The sequence below is a fragment of the Primulina huaijiensis genome, chromosome 8 (assembly GCF_012295235.1).
Source record: "Primulina huaijiensis isolate GDHJ02 chromosome 8, ASM1229523v2, whole genome shotgun sequence".
Classification (NCBI taxonomy): Eukaryota; Viridiplantae; Streptophyta; class Magnoliopsida; order Lamiales; family Gesneriaceae; genus Primulina; species Primulina huaijiensis.
In genome coordinates, this window is record NC_133313.1 from 21,775,128 (window position 1) to 21,796,024 (window position 20,897).

General features: G+C 36.0%; 4 protein-coding genes across 6 annotated transcripts; all 4 read left to right on the top strand.

Moving 5' to 3' along the window:
* Positions 1-1,594: 1,594 nt before the first annotated feature.
* On the top strand, positions 1,595-4,701 carry LOC140983329 (zinc finger protein GAI-ASSOCIATED FACTOR 1-like). Its single transcript, XM_073450326.1, has 5 exons — positions 1,595-1,906; positions 2,049-2,268; positions 2,355-2,751; positions 2,918-3,132; positions 3,614-4,701. The coding sequence occupies exons 2-5, from the start codon at positions 2,130-2,132 to the stop codon at positions 4,444-4,446; spliced, it is 1,584 nt and encodes a 527-aa protein (XP_073306427.1). The 5' UTR covers positions 1,595-1,906; positions 2,049-2,129; the 3' UTR covers positions 4,447-4,701.
* A 2,907-nt stretch (positions 4,702-7,608) lies between these two features.
* LOC140983356 (cytochrome P450 734A1) lies at positions 7,609-10,376 on the top strand. Its single transcript, XM_073450379.1, has 4 exons — positions 7,609-8,188; positions 8,359-8,603; positions 9,076-9,439; positions 9,757-10,376. Exons 1-4 carry the CDS (start codon positions 7,694-7,696, stop codon positions 10,168-10,170), a joined length of 1,518 nt encoding a protein of 505 aa, XP_073306480.1. The 5' UTR covers positions 7,609-7,693; the 3' UTR covers positions 10,171-10,376.
* A 1,120-nt stretch (positions 10,377-11,496) lies between these two features.
* Positions 11,497-16,109, top strand: LOC140983022 (probable protein phosphatase 2C 55). 3 transcript variants are annotated; one of them, XM_073449879.1, is made up of 6 exons: positions 11,497-11,661; positions 12,529-13,439; positions 13,949-14,273; positions 14,393-14,542; positions 15,109-15,399; positions 15,757-16,109. In XM_073449879.1, exons 2-6 carry the CDS (start codon positions 12,685-12,687, stop codon positions 15,784-15,786), a joined length of 1,551 nt encoding a protein of 516 aa, XP_073305980.1. In that variant the 5' UTR covers positions 11,497-11,661; positions 12,529-12,684; the 3' UTR covers positions 15,787-16,109. The 3 variants fall into 3 exon arrangements, with proteins under 3 accessions (XP_073305980.1, XP_073305981.1, XP_073305979.1); XM_073449880.1 differs by lacking the exon at positions 11,497-11,661 and having other exon boundaries at positions 12,394-13,439; positions 15,762-16,109; XM_073449878.1 differs by lacking the exon at positions 11,497-11,661 and having other exon boundaries at positions 12,398-13,439.
* A 2,576-nt stretch (positions 16,110-18,685) lies between these two features.
* LOC140983507 (ricin B-like lectin R40G3) lies at positions 18,686-20,844 on the top strand. The gene is made up of 4 exons (XM_073450587.1): positions 18,686-19,162; positions 19,254-19,376; positions 20,338-20,566; positions 20,686-20,844. Coding segments are annotated over exons 1-4 (789 nt in total). The 5' UTR covers positions 18,686-18,727; the 3' UTR covers positions 20,688-20,844.
* The last annotated feature ends 53 nt before the right edge of the window (positions 20,845-20,897 follow it).

The window sequence follows — 20,897 nt, forward strand, 5'->3', positions numbered from 1 at the left end:
TCCTGCAGGTATCTGATTTTGTATTTATTATATTATTTTACGTGAAACATTTCCCCCACCACTCCCCAAATAGAATGTCTTAATTACGTCCGTCTCCCTAAAGCTCTAAATCCCGGGCATGTCCCGTTTGTACCAACTCTTGGCCACATGTTAATTAAACAATTTCATCTAAAAACAAATTTAAACAAATCAAATCCTTTGATTTGCTTTAAGACATGGTCGAATTTGTTGGTATTTAATACTCAAAGCAGTTCACCCAAGTTAAAACAAAACAAGTAATCATTAATTTAAAATAGTCATGGAATTGTAGCTTGCATTGCTCAAATCGAACACTCAAATTCTCGATCATTGTGAAATATCAATATATTTAAATATTTTATTATTTATTATTATTACTATACGATATAAAACTAAGTCGGTAATAATTGATTTAAGGAACTTAATGCTCTCGGAGATGTCGTAGGACACATGTTATGCTAAATATTTGTTAATGTTTACATTTTTTTTGGAAATTTAAATAATTTTATTCTATAAATATTATTGGGTCACGTAGCGAGAAAGACCAAAGTGTATTTAATGTTTAAACAGTGGGTTTGTTTGGTACCAAATTCCGTCACGGGATTTACCAATTTGGGATTATCCCATTCTTTCCCAACAACCAATTTATTTTCATTTGACCGCACTGACTCATCTTCATCAGTATCCATCCACATTTTTCACACTCTATTAGAATTAATGTGATTTAACGGTGTCTATTTTTAAATTATTATTAATAAAATTTAAATTTCAAGATTTTATTCTTCAAAATATCAAGATTTTTATAAGTTCAAAACCAGATTTTAAAAGAGTATTACCTAAAAAATGAGTTCGAATGATACAATTGATTGTGTTTGGATTGATAAATTTTATTTAAAATTTTTTTTATTTGATTACATGAGAAAATTTAAGTGGATAACAAGTTATGTAATTTGTAATAATAAAAATCTTAGATTTCAAATTTTAATTGGGATGAATATCATTTGAAATTATGAAATTAATTTTTTTTTCCAAATTAAATTTATTGCATGATTAATTTAATTTGGAGAAAGATTTATTTCTTATCACCGAATATGACAAGTCATGGAAAGGTGTATTTTGAAGCGTAATTTGTTTAAAAATTAAACTATTTTTTTTATTGTTTATACATATTTATTTTATAAAGAAACATATTTTACAGATTATCTTGAAAATATAGAGAGTGACAACAACATATGATATACAGTGTTGAATGAAATAATTTCTCAATTATTTGAAGTGAATTTATGATTGGAGGCTAAAAGCGTCTTTACAAAGCACGAGCTTTATAAAAAATTTGAAGGTTCAAATTCCCAAGAGATCACTAAACGTCAAAACAGTGCACAGAGCAGTAGCGAGTTCCTCCGACAAGTGTCCCAGCCATGTCAAATCTCGCCACGTGTACGGCCGGATATCGATCAATGTTATCTTCGAACCGAAGAAGCTGAATTTCACGGCTTGGACAAGCACAACTAAGGTTAGATAATCCAACCATGGTTAACTGCCGCCGCTTAAGAAAAACCAAGAAGTTGTATAATCCGAGAGAGAGCGAGGATTATTTTAAATTCCAATAACTAGTTGGAATTTTATAATTCAGTTCAAATCTCTCTTTTTGTTTTTTGCTCTCTCTATATATACAAACAAAGCACAATAGTATATAATAGTAGGCTTGAAAAAGCGCCGTTGTGTATGAACATGGGGTGTTTTGTGGAAGGTGGTGGGTGCTGATTTGAAACAGCGTTCCGATTTTTGCTTGCTCCTGTAAAAAGTTATGCTGGAGTTTTTCAGGTGGTTTTAATGTTTATTAGATTTTCTTAGGAGTTTGGAGTCTTGGGTTTCTTTTTCGGAAAAGGTAATAATTTTCCCAGAAATGTAAAATTTTACTGTTCTTTTCCTCTTTCCCTTTTGGTTTCGTTGCTCAAATTTATTTTTTTCTTGCAAAGGGGGCGTGATAGTATAAGTGTGATTGAGTTTGATTTTCCATATGTTTTCAGCTGCCTTGAGGTTATGGTGTCCATGTGCTTCAGTTATCTTTAGCTCTTTTGCAACGTTTGTTGATTTTTGCCCAAGAAATCATGGCGGAAATTGAGAATTCAGCGTCGCAAGCTTCTGGAGAATCCAGTTTTCTTCTTTCCGATAATCATGTGAAATCCGAACAGTCCGTAGAACCAACTTTGCCCATGAAGAAAAAGCGGAATCTTCCCGGAATGCCTGGTAAAAGAAACTCGATTCCTTTTCGTGACAGCTTTTCTTGAAAAACCCAGATGAAAAAGAGTTGAATGTTTTGTTGTTCTATACAGATCCAGATGCAGAAGTGATTGCTCTATCACCAAAAACCCTGATGGCAACGAACAGATTCGTGTGCGAGATCTGCAACAAAGGATTCCAACGCGACCAGAACTTGCAGCTACATCGAAGGGGCCACAATTTGCCGTGGAAACTCCGGCAGAGAACCAACAAAGAAGTCAGGAAGCGAGTTTATCTATGCCCCGAGCCCACTTGCATTCACCATGATCCGTCGAGGGCTTTAGGTGATCTTACTGGAATCAAGAAACACTTCTGCCGTAAGCATGGCGAGAAAAAGTTCAAGTGCGAGCGGTGCTCCAAGAAATATGCAGTCCAGTCTGATTGGAAAGCCCACATGAAGACTTGCGGCACTAGAGAGTACCGCTGCGATTGTGGCACATTGTTTTCGAGGTGAATTTTCAATTTCTACGGCAGTAAAATGACGCTTGACGTATGGGATTACGCTTTCAATACCGTCAGTTTTTGTTACAAGTTTTTACTCCAATTATGGTTGTATTGGGATCGTTTTCCACTGATTGAATGCTTCTTTTTGTGTTGTATAAATTAATATATATAGGAGGGATAGTTTTATCACGCATAGAGCTTTTTGCGACGCATTGGCTCAGGAGAGTGCGTTGGCTCAGTCTTTGGCAATTACGAGTTCTGGAGGAGATATGACGAAGCTGCAAGTTGTTGCGCCGTCAGTTTCGGCAGTGGTTTCAAGTCCGCCGCCACCACCTCTTACTCCGTCCACTGGCGTTTTGTCGCCGGTGCTATCCATTCAAAGTTCAGGTTGAGTTTTGCTATTGCTAATTATACGGACGCAGACTCTAAACTTTAAAGTTACAGCGATAACATGATCTATGATTTGGCTGCATTGTAAATTCCAAAACGAGGATTTAGTGTAAATTTCTTGCTTTTGTTTGCTTCCCCTCCCTCCCTTTATCTTCTTCTGGAACATGGGTTTTTCCATGGAGTTTAATTTTGTCCGGTTTTTCATGTCTTTGTTTTGTGTCTCGTGTATTATATTATCATAAATTTCTATTCGCATCATTTCTTCTNGAAATTAATTTCTGCTTAGGAACGAAGTGCATCATTGCGTCTGCTTTTTCTGGAAAGGCTGTTTTTAATATCGAATTATTGCATGTAATCGAGAACGATCAGTATCCCAAGGGCTTTTACTTTTGGAAAAAGTTTTATACTTTCATCCCCGCCTTTTCTTGATCGTGTGATTTTTCTCGCTCATGTTGTATTCTTTCTCCTGTTGCCGCAGAGTTACCTGAAAATCAGACAGCCCAATTGCAGCTACCACCAGTAGCAGCACCACCATTCGCAGACGTAGCCACCGTCACTGCTAGCAATTCGTCCACGTCTAGTGGCAACATTGCGGGTAATGGTGGAGTTTTCGCTAGTATTTTCAATGTAGCGACCTCTGCGGAACTCTCCCACTTGGCGGCTCAGCCACCTGTAGCATCTTACTCCACCATGCTTTGCGCAATGGCTGGACAAGATCGACCCATTATCGATCCTATGTCACTTTCTTTATCCTCGACTTTATATCTCTCGAGCGGATCATCATCTCTATACCCTGCGGCATTGGATCACCCTCATGGGCACTACACACCTACTCCACAGCCGGCTTTATCCGCAACTGCATTGCTACAGAAAGCAGCTCAAATGGGCGCCACTTCATCCAACTCATCATTTCTCCGTGGGCTTGGATTAGCCACAACACCTCCTACGGACCGGCAAGATTTGAGAAATTCCATTATAGCCCCTTCACATTGGAACAACACTACTCATGTTAAGCTTGAAAACAGCTCAGTTGCATCCGGGCTTGAACTTGGGCTTCCCTCAAGTAGCTCGCCCGCGAGCTTCAATGAATTGATGATGAACTCTTCTTCGCTGTTTGGGAACAGGCCCGCGACCCTGGATTTCCTCGGTCTAGGAATGGGTGCCGGTGAAGCCTCGACCGGCGGGTTCTCTGCCTTTCTGAGCTCGATCACAGATGGACTCGACATGACAACAAGTAATTCGTTTGCAGGAGTAGGTTCGACGGTGGATACATGGGATTATCCGTCTGATAGGAAGCCTTCAATGCTTTAAAGACATGTTAAAACCAAGATTTAAAATTCCCTCTTCATTTTATGGGGATGGATGGAGTGTGTCTCGTGAGATCTAGCTTATATCAAAACATATATGCTCGTTTTCATCAACGGAGGCAATATTTATTTTCTTGATGTTTTTAAAATTTGAGTAGGGTTTGATGTGGGAAGATTGTATAGGATCTCTTGTAATTTTCTTGCATGGTTTACATTTAATGTTTCTTTTTATTACTCGATTCTTGATTTTGTTGGTAATATACCAAATTTGTTTTCTTTCCCATGTAGAAACGTGACACGATGCCTCCGTTCGTTAAACATCTGAAAGGAAAAGTTTTGCATGCTTTGGCACTTTTCCCTGTCGTAAACGTAAACGAAGGAGTTTGAGGTCATCGTTCATGGATCGATCTTCGGACTTCACCCTTATTTTCGATCAATTGATCATCATCATTATTATTATTATTAGTATGTCTCTTGTGAGACGGTCTCACGAATTTTTATCTGTAAGACGGGTCAACTATACCGATATCCACAATAAAAAGGAATACTCTTAGCATAAAAAGTAATACTTGTTCATGGATGATCCAAATAAGAGATCTGTATCACAAAATACGATGCGTGAGATCGTCTCACACAAATTTTTACCTATTATTATTAGAAAACCAAATACTTTCAAAAGTTTTGACATTATTGAGAATTAATTTCTTCGTGGACATAATTACTGGGAGTACTATTAATTATCCAGTGATTGTTCCAATTTTCCACCGGACGTAACAACTAATTATGATTAATAATCATTATTATTTCCACTCAAGTTGTACTATTATTCAGCAGTCACAATAATAATTATAACTTGGAAAAGGAAAAATAGAGTCGGGCCGAAATTGGAATATCGGATAGTAAAAGAGATGACGCAGACAGCTAAAGAGTGGTTTTTTTTTAAAAATATTATAAATTAATAAACTAATTATAAAAATATTACAACTTGAGATTGTTTACAAAAATATAATAATCCGCATGTTTCTGCTGCGGATTCATAGTTTTTTCAAAAAAAATTTAAAAAATCAAAAAAAGGACAGCCGTAATCCGTGTTTTGCTGTTGCGGATTTAACAAAAAAAAAATTACGCATTCTAACTTTTTTTAATTTTTTTTTTTTAAAAAAGGAGTGGGGCACGGATTCTAAAAATCCGTGACAGACTGGCACGGATTGTCACGGATTCTTAGAATCCGTGCCCTTTTCTCCCTTTAAATCCGCAGCAGTCTGTCACGGATCTTCTTTCAATCCGTGCCTTATATTTTTTTTTAAAATAATTGAATCCGGAGTTCAGAACTCCGGATTTTTATATTTTTACAAATCCTACTAATTTGCAATATTTTAATATATACTTTTTAAAAACATATTATTTTTAAAAAAAACCCCTAAAGAGTTGGGACATATATATTGTATAATAATAATAATAATATATTAATTTCATTTTATTTTATAAATAATAATAAGAAATACTTATTATTTAGATGATAAAAAAAAGAAGGAAAGATAGGAGTAGTCAAATCCGCACTTAATTAAAGCCACGTAACCTTACTGTCGGGTCGACTTCAACTCCTCCCCCACATATTCAATGCATGCACCGATATTTCGGACTCCAGATCTTGGTCCACAATTGATTTTTACATGTCATGTTATTGATTGATGTGGAGAAAATAATATAATATTATAGTTTTTTTTTTTTTTAAAAAAAGTGTGTAACTGTCAATGGATTTTATACATTTATGAATCATGCTATATAATTGAGCACAAATTTGCTTAAAATAAGGGGAATAATTCATTTTTTATATCAATTTCTGTTTTGGTAATGTAATTACAAACCTAAAAAAACAAATTGACCGTTATCATGACAAAAAATGAAAAAAAAAATGGAAGTTACATTATTAAAAATACAAATCCACTCAAGAACAGAATTCAAAGTTGTAAAAAAATAAGATGAAACACCATATCTTTCAAGAGAATACCCATATCGGATAGAAGGTACGACAAAAAAACACGAAAGTTACAATATAAAAAATAAAAAATCGCTATTAACATGATAGAAAATAAAAAAAATACAAATTACAGAACCAAAAATATAATTTCTTCCTCTAAAATAATAGCATTCATGTGTTAAATGGACTATAAGCCTTTTCTCTCATTGAATTAAAATAAAATCATATAGAGCTGTATTTTTATTTTTTTTTAAAAAAGTAGACCTGCATTACTTTTTTCATATTACATTTCATGTCAACTTATTACTTACTGAATGGGTGCAGTCACAGTTTCCTAAATATAGAACTGGAACGACCATGTTAAAATAGACTAAAACAAAGGTTCCTGCTATAAATAAATTGCTTATTCCTGCGGAATGTAATAAATTAGCATGATGGGTCATTATTAAATATTACTGCAGTCACACTTAATTAACTAATTAATTTCCATGATGTCATCTAATAACCCCACTGTTTTCAATTCATTTATTTCATTTTTTTCTCCCAAACATAGTCGACATTAACATGGAAAATTGAATATACAAAAGTTTTAAAGGTACAAACTCAAATTCGATCTGAAATAGTTTGAAATGCTCAATATTTGAACATATTTATGAGCTAAACAATATTTGAACAAATTTATGAGTTATTCGAATAGTAACTCGTAAATAAATATTAGAAAGATCACAAATGTTTTGAAAAAAGTTTGAATCCAAGTCGAATTCAATAACTTCGAAATTAAATCAAAAAAGTTTAGCCCGATCAGGTACCTTAATTCCTTGATGATGATAGAAAAGTTAAAACCCGAAATTTCCATATTTCGACTAATCAAATTTGGGTTAAGTGACGTTTAATGATAAAAAAAAAAAGAATAATGCTATATGTACAATCAAATTTGTACAACAATTCTTACAACACAAAAAATTCAATACAAAAATTTTATTTATCAAAATCTCATAATAAATTCAATGAAAAATATCACGATTTAATTGTTATAAATATAATTGTAAGATATTTTGATTTTACATTATTAAAAAAAAATTGAAAAAGTTTCAAATAATTGAACTCCATGTATGACGTCTTCATCTTCCCAAATGTCAACATAACCCCAACTGTCTCCACTCACACCGACCTTCCCACCCACACACACACACACACACACACACTTACTCGACGCAGTGTCTCTGTCCACCTCCACGAATCGCAGCGTAATTTCGATGAAGTAATTTCGATGAAGCCTATCGCAGTTGTCTTCTTCTACCTCACACCCCTCGTATTCCTCGCGTATTTCATCCGAAAACTCATAATCCTGCCTCTGAAATTCCAGGCGCACTTCAGAAACCAAGGTGTCGACGGGCCTGCATACCGTTCGATTTTCGGGAACTCCGCCCAGATACGACGATTGATGATAGCCGACGCGGAGTCGAAGCCGATCTCCGGTATCTCGCACGACATAGCTCATCGAGTGATTCCTCATTACAAAAAATGGTCGACTCTGTACGGAAAAACTTTTCTTTACTGGTTCGGGCCCAGGCCCAGATTGGCTGTGGCGGATCCGGATATTATTAAGGATATTTTGTTTAATGCAAATGGGTGGTTTGTGAAGGTTCAGTTTAACCCGAATTCTAAGGTCTTGTTTGGTGAAGGGCTTGTTGTGCTCGAAGGTGAGAAATGGGCAGTTCATAGGAGAATCACTAGCCAGGCCTTCAACATGGAAAGAGTTAAGGTGAATTCGCCCTTGCTACTCTCCCTCCAAATAATTCTAATTAATAAATATTTTATTTTTAAAACTAATTTATGTCGACTAATGTCGCCCTTCGGGCTTCGAGTGTTTCTTGATAAAATTTTAGCACTCGGATCGTAATTGTGTATTTTATTATGATATTTAATTAACAGGGTTGGATTCCTGAAATAGTAGCTAGTACTCAAAATATGCTCGGCAAATGGGAGTCAAAAAGAGCAGATAGAAGTGAAGTTGAGATGGACGTGCATAAAGAACTGCATGAACTCTCGGCAGATATCATATCCCGGACAGCTTTCGGTAGTAGTTTTGAGGATGGGAAACGAATCTTTGAACTTCAAGAACAACAAATCGGTCTTGTTTTGGAGGCATTGCGAAGTGTCTATATTCCTGGATTCAGGTGACTTGGACGCAGCATGCTTTCTTGGTTTTCTCTATAAATGAAAACTTAATGAATAGGATGTATTTTTTTGCCAAATAGTAAATTGCTCCATTGACTAGGTTCCTAGGTCTGCTTCTGAGTATGTGTTAGAATGGTATATTGGATGACTATATTGACTAGCTGCGAGCATAGCAGTCTGACTTCAAAAAATACTCAGATTTTGTGTGTTTAAAGTCTTGGTGCTTTATTTACTCAAAAAAAAAAAGTCTTGGTGCTTTATGTGAATTTCTAACCTGTGTACGTCTAATTCATCGTTTGGAAACAACACATGTTTTATGTGCTTTTCAAAATCCTTAAAAATAAAAAAGAAAAAGAAAAAGAAAAAGGAAAACTTGATTTTTGTCCTTGTGGGACTCATATAGACTTGGTTGTCTTGATTTGTAAGAGTGGGAATTTTCAACAATGATTCCGAGTGTGAAACTTGATTCAGGTTTTTACCAACAAAGAAAAACAAATTGAGGCATGAACTAGATCAAGAAACTCGACACTCAATCCAAGCATTGATCGAGAAAAACAGCAAGAGCAGAGAAAATCCAAAGTCTCTGCTTACATTGTTAATGTCTCCATACAAGAATGAGGAAGGTAAAGAAGAGAAACTTGATGCAGAGGAAATAATAGATGAATGCAAGACATTCTACTTTGCAGGAAAGGAAACGACTGCCAATCTTTTGACGTGGGCACTTCTTCTTTTGGCTTCTCATCCGGAGTGGCAGAGCCGGGCACGGGACGAAGTCCTTAGCATCTGCAGTGACAGTGCACTGCCAAATGCAGAAAATTTGTCCAACTTTAAACTTGTAAGCTCTACTTATAAGTTAAATTTAACATATCTTTTATTTTCTTGAAGAAATCATTCACTATTTTGTCCTGATAATCTAGATTGTTTTGGTTGCAAGAAAATAATTCATATATGCTAGAGGGATGGACGAGTCTGGAAAATCTGTGCATATTTAACATGAATAATACAAGTTTTTTCGCGCTTCACTAAAACTTTCTGTTTCCATTGATACATATCTGAGTTCTTTCCTAAAGCTACTGTTCTAATTCAATCTTTGTTTTGTCAATGATCCATGCTTTTTAAAGGGATGATTTTTTCTGGATGTTCAAATGACAGATAACCATGATAATTAACGAGACCCTCCGCCTCTACCCTCCAGCAGTAGCAATGATGAGGCGAACATCAGAGAATGTAAAATTGGGACGCCTTGATGTCCCAGCTGATACACAGTTCTACCTTGCTATGACTGCTGTCCATCACGACACTGATATATGGGGATTCGATGCAAATGAATTCAACCCTCTGAGATTTTCTGAGCCTCGAAAACACCTTGCTTCGTTTTTCCCATTTGGCTTGGGTCCAAGAATCTGCGTTGGTCAGAATCTTGCTGTTGTCGAGGCCAAAATCGTGTTAGCCATGATCATTAGACGGTATTCTTTCGAGGTTTCTTCCACGTATAGGCATGCTCCCATGCAGTCCATGACCTTGCAGCCTCAATATGGTGTACAAGTCCTTTTTAGCAGGATTTAACGTTAGAAATGTCTGTCTATTAATGGATTGTTGAATTAGTCTAGTTTTTATTTGATAAAGACGACTGGCTGTACTGTGGGCTTGATGAAATACGGAAATAAATGTGCTGTGTATATTCTCCATAAAATATGAACTCCCCTAAAAAATCTTGTATTTGAATCAGATTGCGATATTCATAAATTCTCTCTTCAATATTTTAAAAATAATTACTCTTGTTTGATTGGTGGAATAGAATAAAATTAATAAATCATTTGATTAATCACAGAAGGCTGGGAACGTAAATCTAGAGTAAATATAGCGTTGAAAACATGGTTAAAGCACATTTTGTAGGTAATAATCTCCAATTGCTTACATGCGATATTAACCTATTGCGTTGAATATATAAAATAATCGAGATTCTATCATGACAAATTTAAATTATATCAAATCCAAGTAATTATGAAAAAGGGTTAATAATTAAAAAAAACTATTTTATTAAATCTGCAACTTATCTATTATCTAATGAAATATTTTAAATTTTTAGAACTATTTATCTTTATCTATATTTATAAATTTTTAGATAACCATATCTTCTCTAAAAAAATGTGAAAAAATAAAATAACAAAAATTCATCATGTTAAACACTAATATATATGACACATGAATAATGATTAAAATTTTAAAATATAATTATCGTACGAGCTGGTTTGAGAAAACATAATTTTGTTGTATTTTTTAGAATATCAACACAAAATCATATAATAAATTTATGCGTGGATGATCCTGCCGAAGTCTTGGATGCTGGATTTGCCTGGTGGGTGACCACGTGTTGTTTTAAGTGAAATCAATTAGGTTTTAAAATGTTGGTTACCAAACTCTCACCAAAAATATTGATTCATCAAATCAAGTTCTAATTATAGTTTGTGTTCGAATAGAATTTAATGATATAAATAACAAAATTTAAAACTATAAATGCTTCAAGGAAAACACTTTATCTATTAATTTATATTAGTTTTGGTTTGCAAAAGTTGTATACATGTGTATTATAGTATATAATATAAATTAGAATAACGCTAAAAGTACAACCAATACATCGTTACAGCGATATTTACAACCATTATATCGCGAGATTTTATTGATATATCGCGAGATTTTGTATTCTATATATAGTGAAATTTTGATAAATTGAATTTTTGTATTGAATTTGTTGTGTTGTACAAATTGATGTACAAATATAGATGTACATGTAGCATCACTCTATAAATTATTATATGACTAGTAAGTTTTTGGAGTGAAAAAGGTTATATTTTTGCAGTAAACTATTTACACACTTGTGGCACGCCTTTAATTACTCAAAACTTCGTTGGGCTTTCTCTCGTTACGAAGCTTCCGGGTGCCACCTCAGTGGGTGAATTGGCACGTGGTTTACGTGTTCCCTGCAGATAATCGTCAATCAAATCTCCGAACGCTGTTGGGATATCTCATTGGTTCCAGTTCCCGGTATCAATAAAGGTGTGTTTTTTTTTTGTATCTTTTGTTTGCTGAGTGATGACGAGCAAGCGAGGTGGGTTAGAGGCTGGGGTTTATGTGGATTTGACTAGTTCATCCTTTTTTGTTGTGTGCATGTGTTTTGGAACTGGGGGAAATGCGCATATGCTGAGATTGTGTTCTGGTTAGCGTTTGATTTGAATTTTTATTAATTTTTATTAGTGATAATGGTTTTGTTAACGACTGAGTAGTATGGGGTTTCGGCACTTGGTAGAATTTAATCTCACCGAGTTCCACTTTCTCGCCTTTTCTCGGAAGGATTGGCTCTTTCCAACTTTCCCCTCGAGGCTACGCCGACTCAATTTCTCCGGTCCCATCCTGCAAACGAAAAAAAAAAAGATGACAGTTTTATGTTATTGTGTTTTGGACGTGCAAAAGGGAAACTTTAAAACTTCGTAGAGTTGGAAGTTGATCACGACGCGATATACTCTCTCCTTCCTAGTTGGCTCCAGGATGTTTTACGGGTCAAAAGTTAGAGTACAATCTTTAGCAGTTGTTTTTTCATATTTGGATTACTAACTTGTTGTCATGATAAGGTAATTTGGAATTGTAACGAAAATTATAAAGATCAGTAATTATTTGGTTCACATGTTCTTAGACGAGCCAAATAATTTTTCATCTACTTCGCACGGCACAAACGCACAGATTCTGCTAATTCAAAAGTGTAAATCATTAAATATTTTCAGTAAAAGCTTAGTTGTTACTCGTTGAAATCTGTGTATTAAGTTCACATCATGCGATTGGTACAATGACAACGCATTGAACTATTCTATTTTATGTTTTTTACCATCAGTTTATTCATCATCCATGGCCTGCGTTTAAAATTTTCAGAAATCTGAGTTCTCATAACTTAAATTGGAGAGGAAGGTGCTCCTCCTGACTGTTGTGGATAGACGAACTCCTAGTAATGAGATCATCTTTCATTCATGGTCCTTGCGGCTCCTTCTACTTAAAAAGGTGCTAGATTTACTTCAATCGAGTCAGGAAATGCCATCTAACTATTTTTTAAACCTTCGTGGTGCTATCGAGCATGAAGTCCGGAGAACAATCTCCAGGAATCATAGGCGAGTACAAGAACATGAAAATGCTTTGATTGGCCAAGGGAAGTTGCTTTTTGGTAGCTCAGGGTTTCATTACGTGTCCTCAAGGAAATTCACTGACCCGCGGCTACTTGTAAATCCTGGCATTGTTGCCGCTGCTCGAGCGAGTTCTCATATTACCCGTCGAAGAAAGAATCTTTCATTTGTTGGAGCAGTTTTTCGTGCAATTTCTATACCATCTGTGTCAGGTCCTTCATTTCAAGTTTGTGGATACCACTTTGAGAGTCTGTTTTCAGAGGCTACTCCAGTCTTAAGCATAAATTTGCAAAAGGCACTTATGGCTGCTTGTGTATCTGGATCATCTCTTACCAATTGTTCAAGTTTGACTACTAGGCCTGCTGATCCTGTTGTGGTAGCACACCGTTTTTTCAGTTCTTACAGCAGAAGAAGCTTTCACAGCCGTAGCAAAGTTAGCATGATTTCGAGAAATAAAGAACAGCCAAATAACTTGATGTTCTATGGGTATTTTATACACAATGTTTCGAAGAGAAATGGCAGTGGCATTCCATTCCCAGGGTTTGACTTTGAGGGTATCCATATATCATCATCTGCTTGTTCCTTTGCTGGGACTGCTCATGATGTTTCTTTCGATAACTCTACGAGGGAGGAACAGCAATTGAGTTCTTCTGATTCATCGGAGCTGTACGTTCATTTCAATTTGTTGAATTTATACCCACTTCTAACAATAAAGGGATGGAACATTCTGCTGCTTTATATTATAATATAATATGCTTTTTGGTTGCTTTTAGTTTTAGTTTTGATTCCCCTATTAGATGCTATTTTTGCTTTAAATCTTGCGGGTGCATTTGTCTGACATTCTTTATTTCTTTTAGAGGCTTGTTAGGCATCAGCATTTGTTTTTGTTGTTCGAATTCTTCTGATTTTTTGACAGTGAAACACTCTCCTCATCCTCGATCTCTGTAAAGAACTGTTCATAAAGTCCTTCAAAGCTGGAAAAAACTTTAAGAGTGTTATCTAAACCTTGTTACAAATCAAATAGTCTTGCAATCACCATCAAACCTCAGATCAAGATCCACAATGTGGCTCATGTTCCTTATCAAACACAATCCGCGAGTCCACCTAAGAAACTTCTTCATGGTTAAAATCATAGTTGTATTTCTTTTTAGATTTATATTCCTGGCCGGTTGCAGGAACATTCCAACTGACAGTAGGCTGAAACTAAATTCAGCATCTTGTTACCTGCCCCACCCTGACAAAGAAGAAACCGGTGGAGAAGATGCTCATTTCATTTGTACTGATGAACAAGCAATTGGTGTTGCTGATGGTGTTGGTGGATGGGCTGATCTTGGTGTTAATGCAGGGTATTATGCTCGTGAGCTCATGTCTAATTCAGTTAATGCAATTCAAGACGAAACTCGGGGTTCTATTGACCTGACTAGAGTCCTAGAGAAAGCCTACACTAGCACAAAAGCTAAAGGGTCATCAACTGCCTGTATAATTGCTCTCACAGACCAGGTAGCTTGTAATCAGCATATATTTTTTGTGTCATAAACATGATGAGCTACAACAGTGGATCATCATACTTGTTGTATGTATGGTTTAATGGACTTTGACCAATCCTCTATTTTGTTCAGGGTCTCCATGCCATTAATTTAGGGGATAGTGGGTTTTTGGTGGTTAGAGATGGATGTACGGTTTTTAAATCCCCTGTTCAGCAACATGATTTCAATTTTACATATCAATTGGAAAGTGGTAATGGTGGAGATTTGCCTAGTTCTGGACAGGTTTGTTTGTCCCTTCTTTGTTTGTGCTTTCTTTCTGCTAAATTTTATGATTGACTTGTCAGTTAAGAACAGCAATCATTTGGTAAAGTACGCCCTTATTTTTTTAGGGTAGTTTTTGTCAAGTGATTTCAATTGCTCTGTAACGTAATTGAAATTGTCTGCTCGGTGATTGGTTGAACATAATTGTTTAGAACTCTGATATTTAGGTTGTCTAAATGTCTATAATTTCAGATTGCATTCCAATTTCCTGAAATTCCAACATAATTCGATTCTGTTGCTAAAATACTGTTGCAGAATATTTTACCAAGCACATTTGCATTTTGCTGATGGAAGACAACTAAATGATGCCTTCCACTGTGCTTTAAACTTCAGATTCTCTCCATAAATTCACTCTTCTTTCGTTGTACATCTGCTACTAGGATATTGACATTCTGATCATGACAGATTTCAAATATCTATTTGGCCTTCAAAATGCGCACTGTTTTTCATGGACCTTTCTCTTTATGTTGGAGCACTGCTGTTGAACACTTGACCCTGAATTGATTGAATTTTTCTGTGCCATGCAGGTATTTACCATCCCCATTGCTCCAGGAGATGTTATAATCGCTGGGACTGATGGCCTTTTTGACAATTTGTACAACAGTGACATTACTGCTGTTGTGGTTCATGCTGTGAGAGCTGGTTTAGGACCTCAAGTGGCAGCACAGAAAATAGCAGCTTTGGCACGACAAAGGGCAGAGGACAAAAACCGGCAGACGCCTTTCTCCACAGCTGCCCAAGACGCTGGATTCCGTTATTATGGTGGGAAGCTCGATGACATCACTGTAATTGTTTCTTATATCACCAGTGATCACAGTGTATGGCCTCCCTCTACCCCCTCTCTGTATTCACTACACGTACACATATGCACAGATTCTTGTGATTGCTGATTTTCTGTCTGTTACCTGTGAGACGTGCATCATTAAATAGTTTCCTTTTTCGAAATTTAGAATTTCCAGTGTCTAGCATCATTAACCATTATATTGTTTCAATTCCGTAAACCGAAGAGAGTGAAAAATTTGAACATAGAAACGTCTTGGTGATTGGGAGGGGCTGGAAGTTTTGTGGGAAATATTTTTCTTCTTTTGTATTGTTGGATGTATTTTGGAATTATTCAAACATGAGTAATTTTCTCATAGAACAGGTTTGTCACGCTAGTGCTTTTTCTCATGCAGGGTAGCCTTTCAGCCAAAAGCTCTAAATAGATGAGCAATGAGAATTCTCATCAACTTCCACAAGTCAAATTCCATAAAATCTTTTGGGACGACACTGCGTTGTGCGTGCTTTTCCGAACCAGTTGACGTTTTTATGGCGCATGCAAACTGTGTGTCTCTTGTGTGTGTATATATATGTGTGTCTCTTGTGTGTGTGTGTGTGTGTATATATTTCATTCGAGGATTCCATACTCTGTGATTTTCAAAACCGATGCGTGCTCAAATATTCTTGAAATGGTCTTACATAGATTTTATATATTTTTTGGGACTGTGCTCATGGATTTCAAGGCTGGGAGCCATATCTTGAACGTTTCGTTCTTTCGGGATCCTTGTGATGGATATTTATTCATGTTTTACGTCGGAATTGAAGTGTTATTAGTCAGTCTCTCAGGTGAAATATATTGGACGTACGCGTTGTCTATAAATTGCATTTAGAAGTCGAGGGTTATGCAGAAGTATATGTTAAGACATTATAGTATGAAAAATTTAATCTAATAAAACGATGTGGACTGGGATTAAGAGTCAAAATTTTAAATTTGCTATATATACACATTTTTTAAATAAAAAAAATGTCTTTGATATTATAATATTTTTATATCTTTGTTAATTTAACTTAATTTCGCTAGGTGGTGAAAGCAAGTCAATTTCAATCTACAATTGAATTGGATGGATAGTGACAAAGTAGCAAAGTCACAACTCTGTAGACGTCTGAACAATTAAACATTTGCTACATCTGTTACGTGAAAAGTTCGATTGGTTGATCAGCTCTAATGATATTGCGAGTCTAAAATTGCATTTGGATTGGAGGATTTGGACTTTAGAGAATATTGAAATGAAGAGTTTGAAATGACTTCACGTTAGAAATATATTTGAAATCCATCACATTATTATAAAAAACTAATTGGGCAGAGTTACCAAACAAATCAGTGAATTTGTTATTATAGATTTGAATTTTTTTCATCAATCTAAATACAAACAAAGTTTAGTTCAACACACTCAATTTTAGTATTTATTCATATCTTGATACTACAGTTTCTCTATTTTGTAGGTTCTCGATATTTTCCTGGTTTCTCTTGATAATCTGTTCCTACTCTTCATTTTCATCGAGTCCTTGACATGTTTAACTTTCTGTATGTGGTTTACTTATAGTCAAGCTTCCAGTGAAACTGCCTTTGTGGAAGACTTAGTCATATCAATGTACCGAAAGTATTCATATTAAACACTAGTTCAAACATCTACTTTTGATTGGTTTGTCCCATGGATAGTTGCTGCTCCTAGTAGGTTAGATGGATAAATCCATCATAGCAGATAAATTAGTTTCATACTTTGTACTCGGTTTCGAAAGGCAACTGATTTATGCCACATTTTCAGTCTTGTTTCCATTACTTGATCAACAAATTGTTTGTCCATTCACTCCGGTTTAAAATTTTAAACACATGCACTGATTTTTAACTCAAGAATAATGGGGCTTTAAGAACCGACTATTAATTGCTAAAGGCCTAGTATTGTCACTCACCATGCTTCCAGTAAAAGTCGCATTCATAAGCAAGATACCTACGATAAGTTAACGTTTATTCATCCTTTTGATCCGGTGGATCATTGGCTGGTGAAGATGGTGCGTCTGGGGTATCCATTGAGGCTGGGGATTCCTTTAAATATACTACTGTAGGGTCAGTTCCACTTGAAACTTCTTCTGAGGTGTCCATCGAGAGCGTAGATTCTTCACTGGGGAAAGGATCTTGTATCGGTGGAGAATTAGTCTTGTCATCAGGAAGGGGTTCGAAGAAAATATAGATGTGGGAACTGTCTTGAACCCCGTATTCTTTGAGAGAAACGTCTTCTTCATTCATCACATCACGCTGTTCAGCGTCGAGCATCAGAATAAGTCGATCGATGGGAAGATTTTCTTGATTTGCAATCTTGTTTTTAAGGTCCCTTACCGTGGCTTCTTCTTCGACTTCTAAATAGAACAGGCCTCCAGTCAATACCTCTGCCACCACCTTCATTTCAAGAAAAAGAAGCCAATTTTGAGTTTTGAGTTTCATTTTAGATGAGTATGTAAATGGGGTTTAAAGAATTTGTTCATGCAAATCGGATTTTTGTGTTCATGGAGACTGCATTCTCGTGGGTCAGTTCTTCAGCATGCTCTGCTTATTCTGTGTTGTTAGTTGTGTAGATGAATAATTGAAGCAAGTACGACAGGACTTCAATTCATGCAAATCTTCTTTTTAACTAAAAAGGGGAAACAAAAAAACTTTGATTAATAGGATTGATTCCATCCTACAATATAGGACACTACCCATGATAGAATCAAGGGTCCAAATTTAGCCACACATACATAGGGTCCATTAATTTTTTTAAAATCAGATATGTGTGTGAATCTTGTCTCCACATGGAACATCTGGACTTGTCATTCACGTCATTAATAATAATAATTAAATAAACGTGTCATTAATTAGCTGCAGAATCTTTGCCTAATTAATATGAGAGATCATTAGAGAAATTGACTCCTATTTCAAAGTCGTAAAGATTAATAATTATTTTTAAAAATATTTACAATGATATATCATTATTTTATTTTATTTAAATATATACATTTGTAGTACTATTTTTTCAATTTAATTTAGATTATAAAATTTTGAATATGAATTGTATAATTAAATTCATATTTTATCCGCTATTTTTATTTTAAAAAAAATTAAATTGGTTTTTTCGCTAAATCAAGTTCAAAATATAATGGAAGGAGGTAAAGAGCCGTGGAGGAAGAAAACACGATACACGTGTGGAATTGGATTGTTCGAAATTTACAAAAGTCAACGGCTATGTTTTTGTGCTGTTCTATATTTCTAATCGCATCCACTAAAGTTTAACGCATAAGTGTTCCATTTTGCCTTCAAAGTTCAACCACCGGAAATTGCGGTGTATACAGCACATGGAGTACCCCTACGGCAACCACCAGCACCACCTTCATGATCGAGACAGGAGAGAAGTAGAAGATTACCCACCTCCGCCTCGGCCGCCGCTTCCCATTTACGGGGAATTTGCGCCTCCGCCTCCGCGTCCGCCGACGTCGGAAGTCTACCACGCTCCCTATACTGATATTCCAGACCCCTATCCTCCTCCGCATGGACCGGCCTTCAGCAACTACCCTCCGCCGCCACAACCAGCGGGAGATCACCATCACAGCGTCCATCCTCATTTACCCCACTTTCCGTCGATTGTGCACCAACGCTCCCACCACAAGGATGGAGAAGAAGCTGTCAGATCCTCCGTTCGAATGTATTGTAAGGCAGATAGTAATTACTCCTTAAGTATTCGGAATGGGAAGGTTATTCTTGCCCGCCACGATCCATCAGATCCATTTCAGGTGACTCATTTTTCCTTAAAAACTGATTTGTTTCGTAGAAAAATAGTATATGAGTTCTTTGTATGATTTTTGGTGATTCTGATTATTTCAGCGCTGGATTAAAGATGAGAGGCACAGCACGAGAGTGAAAGATGAACAGGGATTTCCCAGCTTTGCTTTGATTAACAAAGCCACCGGACAAGCTATGAAACACTCGATAGGCGTTACTTATCCAGTATGTTTTCTCTTCTTTTCTGTTCGATAATGTTTCCTTATAATAGCTTAACTTTTTGTCTAAGTTTTACTATTTGAGCTTAATGATGGTGATCAAAAGTCAAAAGTAACATTGTTTGATCCGCACCCATGTTTCTAGATGTTTGAGTAGGATCCCAGAATTATCATTCCTGGGAAAGTCAATATATGATAATGATTTTAATTTAGATGTTTTCATGTTTAAATCGAGTTTTTTTATTCGGTGGAGATGAGCTAACAATAGTTAAGGGAGACGAGCTCAAAACAATAGTTTTTAAGGAATGTTTGAGATTCAAGATGATAAGTGTGGCCTGTCCAAAAGGGATACTGAATTCAGTTTACTAGCATGAGTAATTAATTAATGACACTAACTCGGTAGAGCTCTTTCTCAAATAGTTTCAGCTGCTGCATCGAATCTCAATGGGAACATTAATTAGATTATAAGATGAAAGTTGAAATTCACAAAAGACTAGTCTTCGACGCAGAAGACTCTTCTAAATTTATCAGCCATTCCAAACTAAAAGGATACTTGTGGATATGTCACAGGGTGCGAAAATTTGGTTCCCTCACACTCTTGGATCAATCTAAGTAGTAAGATGATTTCAGTGATCTCACACATAGCTACGCTAATCCAAAGATGAGCGAAGGACGTGTAAAGTTGGTCTGGATCCAAAATTAAAGATATTCTTGATTCATGGGATTTAACCAAAAAAGAAAAAATCGCCACATGCATGTGTTGAAATCCACTGGCAAGATGACTAGGTGACGAAGTTGTAGACCTTTGTCTCAAAATAGTAACTCAAAGATTTAACTTTGAAGCTGAAACCACTATGCAAAGAGAGATTACATTTATTTTTCATGCATCCAATATGAGGCTGTGTGTTATGTGTATCCAGAAACAGATCAACAGATGACATGTAACCGTTGGAATAATTTGTTGACAGGTTCAGTTAATTCCATACAATCCTGATGTTCTTGATGAATTCATCTTATGGACTGAGAGCAAGGATTTGGGTGATAGCTACCGAGCTATAAGGATGGTTAATAACATTCGACTCAATGTTGTCTCTTTCCATGGAGACAAAAACCATGGCGGGGTTCATGACGGCTCCACGATTGTTCTTTGGGAATGGAAAAAAGGCGATAATCAGCGCTGGAAGATAATTCCTCACTGTAAGTCTTACGAAATCGTACGAGCTCGGTTCACTTGCAAGAACCGTTCATTAACTTTGTTCTTTGCCAATGTTTTTAACTTTTGTGACGGTTTCCTATTTCTTTTCTGTTCTTTGTAGGAACTAAGAAGGGTTTGTGGGCTGCAAATGATCTGTGGCATTGCTGAGATTCCCATATTCAGTTGTTTCTGTTAGGCGTTGGAACTTGGCTGCATTGTAGTTTTTCCCATGTGTTGTACACCAATAACTTGTGATTTGTATTTATCAATTGGCTTCCACGCTACTCCCTTTAATAATATTTATTTATTATATCGGTTTGATACATAATTCTT